This window comes from Dreissena polymorpha, chromosome 1 (genome assembly GCF_020536995.1).
Source record: "Dreissena polymorpha isolate Duluth1 chromosome 1, UMN_Dpol_1.0, whole genome shotgun sequence".
NCBI classification, from domain to species: Eukaryota; Metazoa; Mollusca; class Bivalvia; order Myida; family Dreissenidae; genus Dreissena; species Dreissena polymorpha.
Genome location: NC_068355.1, coordinates 43983379 through 43990153, shown reverse-complemented (window position 1 = coordinate 43990153; position 6775 = coordinate 43983379). Strand labels below are relative to the sequence as shown.

At 35.7% G+C, this 6775-nt stretch overlaps 1 protein-coding gene across 3 annotated transcripts in view; it reads right to left on the bottom strand.

Moving 5' to 3' along the window:
• The window catches only part of LOC127878679 (universal stress protein Sll1388-like), a 131766-nt gene that overhangs the window by 78056 nt on the left and 46935 nt on the right, over nt 1-6775 (bottom strand). Inside the window, exon 4 of one of the 3 annotated variants that reach the window (XM_052425232.1) lies at nt 4125-5026. The exons of the other annotated variants lie outside the window; for them this stretch is intronic. Coding sequence (XP_052281192.1) covers nt 4736-5026 — 291 coding nt within the window. The 3' untranslated portion in view covers nt 4125-4735. Of the gene's footprint in view, nt 1-4124; nt 5027-6775 lie in introns of those variants that run through there. 3 annotated transcript variants of the gene reach the window in all.

Here is a 6775-nt window from a genome sequence, read left to right as displayed (position 1 = left end):
AATGAAGTAATTATAGTAAAAGGCAATTTTGGGTGGGCGTGGCCTATGTGGGCGGGGCGCCCCAGGGTTGGTAATGGGGCCATGCATAGTTGAGATTGACTGTATTGTAATAAGAGAGGTTCAGTATCAATTGTAGTGAATCGGTGTAGAAATAAGGAAATTATAGTAAAAGGTAATTTTGGGTGGGCGTGGCCTATGTTGGCGGGGCGCCCCAGGGTTGGTAATGGGGCCATGCTTAGTTGAGATTAACCGCATTGTCATAAGAGAGGTTCAGTATCAATTTGAAGTGAATCGGTGTAGAAATAAGGAAATTATAGTAAAAGGCAATTTTGGTTGGGCGTGGCCTATGTGGGCGGGGCGCCCCAGGGTTGGTAATGGGGCCATGCATAGTTGAGATTAACCGTATTGTCATAAGAGAGGTTCAGTATCAATTTGAAGTGAATCGGTGTAGAAATGAAGAAGTTATAGTAAAAGGCAATTTTGGGTGGGCGTGGCCTATGTCGGCATGGCCTGTGTAGGCGGGGCGCCCCAGGGTTGGTAATGGGGCCATGCATAGCTGAGATTGACCGTATTGTCGTAAGAGAGGTTAAGTATCAATTTGAAGTGAATCGGTGTAGAAATAAAGAAGTTATAGTAAAAGACAATTTTGGGTGGGCGTGGCCTATGTCGGCATGGCCTATGGGGGCGGGGCGCCCCAGGGTTGGTAATGGGGCCATGCATAGCTGAGATTGACCGTATTGTCATAAGAGAGGCTCAGTATCAATTTGAAGTAAATCGGTGCAGAAATGATGAAGTTAATGTAAAATTACATTAAAAAATGAGTGAAAATCTCTGACCCGGCCCCGCCCCAACCCCCATAACTTTGGACCCAGGGGTCAGATCAAAATGCCGTCACTGTCACCGTCGCACATATCTACCATGTATGTAAGTTTCAAGGTTCTGGTGCTAATAGTGTAGGAGGAGCAGGTGGCCAGGACGGACGGACGGACGGACAGACGCACATCACCACAATATCCCCACTTTTTCTCCGAAAAACGTGGGGATAAAAACATAAAATGATAATTTATGAAAAACTTTTAATTTAATAACATCATGGTATTTACAAATAGATACACCCAATTGTATCAAACGCATACATGAATTATAGTAATAATCACCCCAAACATTATTTTGATTACATTTGTTATACGTGACCTGTCATGTATTTTTAGCCAGTACTTCATCGGTAATTATAGTCTGTATTGCATAAATATGATATCGTCTATGATCGATTCGCTTCCACAAACTGAACAAATATTTAGTGTTTACATCGCGAAACGTAATGGATCCATTTTCACTTTCGGTTTGGTTTGCAAAAGTGGACACTGACGTGATTAAACAATGTTGGAAAAGTAAATCATTTGGATAATAGGTAATCATGCATCATGAATGAAAGTAAACATTGCTCGTAATATCAAAGTTGCGATAGAAAGTTTAACGATAGTTCAACGCGCGTCGTATACAACCTTATAACAATAGATTTATGGCATTTTGGGTAGTAAAGTAGTAATACAAGCCAAGATAGCGACCATTTGACACGAGCCCTATCTTACGTGGGATTCCGAAGATAGTCGATGTATCACGATTTGCAATTATAGCCACCGCAGGATGGAGTAATGCTGATACTTTGCGCAAAATGCTATGAAAAACTATTGGATAATAGGGTTCCGAAATGTCACTGTAACAAGTACTTAAAAATTAGTGATCTGCAGACAAAAACATGACAATTTGTTATTTCTCGTGTTCTCTTTATATTAATGCGATATGACATGGTTATACGGTAGTTTAAATTGGTCCAATGCAGACAAGGCTTTCTGTGGTCGCCGTGGAGTAGTGGAGTCTGTGTCCGCCTAGCGACCGAAAGGTCAAGGGTTCGATCCCCACTGTGGAAGTGTTCTTTAGATCTTCCAAAAAGTATTGGTTCTACCCCGGAAACGGACGCAATAGTGTTTTAAAAAGCCTAAGGCTTACGATGCAATCGAGCTAAAATGAATACGTTTAAACAAAAAACATGGTTTTCCATTTCTTAAACTATTACAGTATGCAAATTAAGTGAAAATACGTGACGTTTCTCCGAGCACCTCCTTTGGTGTGAACAAATTGCCCACGCAGCATCTGACCTTATCATCAATTGATTCATCTCCCGAACTGCAAAATACAGGTATTAAAGAGCGACCAGACATTAATTCTTGGATTGTTTTATTTTTCAACTCGATTGCTTACTCTTATATTGCTCATATTTATATGCAGGTAAATTTTCATATACATTTGGGTTATTGACTTGCTTACCTGCAGCAATTCTACTAATTTTTGTTCTGGTTTCTTATTCACTTATTCACATATTTTGTTTTGATTGTTTTCAATTCGTTATTTCATATACTTATGCAATTGTGCATACATCATCTTTAATAGACGCATCTCAGTAACTGTCCACATACATTTCAGAACGAATGAAATCCTGGGGAATGGAGGATTAAGGCCAGCTCGCTTGAATCTTGCCATGAGATTGTCCGAAAGCCTGACAGTACACTTCACAAGCAGTTCCACATATGTTGTACCTGGCAATTGCAACGTTAGTTTACCGCATTACTTTGTGACATTCCGTGTTCTATAACAGCAGAAGATAGAAAACATTCATGAAATCTGATTTTCAAATAAAATATATTGAAATCAATTATTGGATATTATTGAGTTTAGACAATATTATGTTTTTGTAAATTGAGTTACAACACGTTTAACCTTTTTTTTAAACGCATTATTAAAAAAAATAACAATCGCACATTCACTGAAACAAACCTCGCATCCGGTAACGTAACAAAAAACGGCGAATCAATGGTAATCGCAAATTTAGATGAGTCGATAATATAATTATGAGGATATTATCAATCGTGGCGATAACTTTACGATTTGTGCCTTTGTATTGCGAAGACTGAACATGTACATTTTAAACAAAATTGAGTGTCTCTTCGGTTTCATAATGCTCAAGGTTATATACATGAAATTTTCATTTGTATTGACAGTAGTGTTTTCCCATGATTAATTCGAAACGTATCTGTTTTGCACCACCGATTATCAAAGATGGCATCTATGTGACAACAAATTACTGAAACATCGCAAAGCTCCATCATTATGGGAATAATGAGCCAGCCTTCGTTAATCTTCAAACGAAAAGCTAATGTTAGCTTGTGCATTCCATAGAAACGTTTATTCATCACTTCCGAAAGAATCACGAGCTTTTGATTTATTAGATTTGATTTTCTTGTGTTATCGAAAATTGTTTCTGGCTTTAATATCTCGCTCGTAGTATTAACACGTTGTACTCTGCTGTTCTAAGAATTTTACTAGATTATGCACTTTATTTTGATCGCTTTCTGGTAACTTACACCTACACGCACTTCCTTGTATCTTGGTACCTCTTGAATAACAGATGCTGTCGCCGCCATTTTCGTTAACTGTAATAAGGTGAACGGATTTACGATTGACATCATACACTTTGTTATTTAAATAAAATATTCGGTAGAAATCGGTATTCAATTAAAGGGCAGTTGATGCGTTGAACTATCATAATCGATTGATGGCAGTGCCAATGTGCCTTCATTTAGAACAGCAATATACTTCTAATCTCTTTAAGGTTAACGAGTTTCACTTGCCTCACTTAAAAGGGGTTTTAATATTGTTTGCTGCCATATGATATGTAATGTTCAAGAAACGATATAGATCAACATCTATAAATAAGTTCTATGATTGCAGGCTATGCAGCATTTCAATGGACCTGACAGAAGATTAAATGTGTAAATAATGGTATTTGTTGTAGTTGAAAATGACAATACAGAGTAATTAAACCAGGAATAGCTCTACAGCAAGTAGAAATGATATATAACAATGTGCATAATATGTGTGTATATGTATCAGGTATAACATTTGCATTATTTCACAAAACATACACTCTACACATTAAGTAGCTAACGTATGTTCACTTAAACAAGTAAATATTGTTTTTTTCATTTTATGAAAAGGGTTGCCTTTTTTGCCTAAATGACAATTTTGCAACTTTGCGAAACGCATATATAAACTAAACCACACCAAATACATGGCCTGCTTTAATACAGGTAAATAAGAACAGCATAGTTTTGTAGTTTGTAACAGACTTTGGGTTGTTACATATAAACAATTCAAAGGAAATAAACGTATACCAGTAATGACACAAACTCATTCTGATATTACTGTTTAGTTGATAAAATATTATCATATGATATTGATTAAGCTACAAAGAATTAAAAACGCGAAATAGAAACAACAATCAGGAATGGTTCTATTGTTTTCTTTCTATTTCGTTCCAATATGTAAATCACTTATATTAACAATAAAATGACCGACCATGCGTAAAAAACGAATGACCGATGGGTTTAGGCAAAGGCCATACAATGCAATCAGACTAGATCGATCCCCACTAATGACAACCTCTTTTATTTCTTCAAAAAATTATTTCTCTTTTTAATAATCGAACTTTACAGTTCCGCGGTTACAATCTAGCAATTTAAGGCATTTGTCTACACAATTTAAAACATGCCCAATCTATGATCAAGTTCCTTAAAATACAAAATGTATACATGTTTTTTATAACACATTTTCTGAACAATGACGCATAGAGACAATTGGAATGAAAATAAAAATCATTTGCACCAAAGTCTATATTTTATTCCTTGGCCTCGGAAGCCGTCCTCGTTCTTTCCTCCTTTTGCGATTCATTGTGCTTCAGCGACGGAGACCCCAACCCAAGATCTTTTTGGAAGTCCTTGTGTTTGCATATGAACACGGGTACGTGTGAATGGTGCAGCACGTAGTCGCTAATGGAACCTAAAAACGTTCGTCGCAACGTGCCCTTACCACGTGACCCGCAGATTACGAATAGAGCCTTCTCCTCGTCTGCTACCGCCACTATCACCTCTCCTGGCCGACCCGCAACGCTTTTCACTTTACCGCCAATCTACGAAGACAAATTTGCAGAATTATTTACGCCTGTCTGAAATGTCATGGTTTGTGTATTATTGTTATGTTTTTTACATGTTAACTCTCTTGCTGTATGCTATGAGAAGTAATTACGTACATGTCAATGGAAACTTTTTTTATTTCAAAAACGTTAAACCTGCCCGATATTTAACAATGCGGTTTCTCCTTAAATTAACAGTTTATATGTTTTATATTTTATTGTTTTACAGAACTAAAATATAAGCAATGTTGTTTGCATGCTAACAACACACACTCCTTGAAGCAAAACATATAACAATGGTTGTACAACTCGCAAGACTAACTTGTATGAATTTAAATAATAATTTTGAAAGTTCAGTTTTAAATAAAACTTCGTCCACGATACTAAGAGATTTTTTCTCCACAACAATTTTGATTGCATGCGTTTTATGCATGGTTTGACGTTTACAAATTCAAGGGAAACATTGGTATTAAAAGCAATATTTATATCTAGTTCCTTCTCTAAGAATAAATTGTTCAGACTTTTGCACTATTTTGAAGATCAATATTACTTTTGTAACTGCGTAGTTGTTACCATACACATGACGCCTAACTGGTTAATGCTTCTATAATGATTATGATTGCACATTAATTGGGGCTAAAAAATGTCATTGAGTGAGTGAATGTATGCTAAATCTATATTTTGAATCAAGAGAAATACGTGCTAAATATTGCTTCATCTAGTTAAGAAGTGTATTTTTGCTACAAGCCCTAATAGTTTTTTGTCTTCAATATACATATTGTTTTACTTAAAATCGAGAAAAAACACCTTCCTCCGAAAGGTGTTTCGGTAAACGGAAACGTTCTTTTAGCACCGCATATTGGTGCCACTTCTTGACAGATTGGTAACAACCTTACTTTGAATTGAATACCATAGTTGGATGGAGTTGTACACCATCGAGATTCTCCCTCCATACCTCATCCTCGTTAAATAGTCTTCTTCTGTTTTATCGACAGTCTTATAAATTATAAAAAACGACACCAAAATATGTGATATTAACATGGATCAAAGACAATTATATTTATTTGGATTGCGTGTTAATGGCTTGTTGTGATTTTTATAATCTTATCAGAAGGAAATAGAAGAGACTGATTCTAATTATGTTAATGATAATTATAAACACGGTGATGATGAAATTTATCTTGACGATTTTTCTGCGGCTGCTGCAAATAATGATTCTCCTTATGCGATTATACAATTGTTGAGGCGGAGAACACAGATGTCGTTAGAAACACGTGGCCTCGTTTGTTTGATTCTTAACATTTGATTTCAATATATATAAACAATAATTTATTACATAAAAAAGTTATTCATTATATACTGAACCAAAACAAGAGGATTTCGTTTATTACATGTGTAAATATTTGAACGATTTGTAAACACTTAATTGTAATCTTTAGTTTGTTGTCAAAGTTTTTGAACCCGCTGAGTTACATTCGACTGGTTTCCAAAGAAGAATGATATGGAAATATGTAGTTTGTTGACTAAGTGTTGTTATTTTTCAGTCAACTGCATAACATTCGACTGGTTTGCAAAGAATGTGTAACAATTTCAAATTATCATGAACGCCACCACAAAAGATGGGTGTATTATATGTATATTCAGGCTAGCATACTCTACTTAAACTTGTATCATAATGAATCAATTAATAATTACTTGATTGATATCGACACAATCAATCAAAAACAGATAAACTAAAGAGTAACA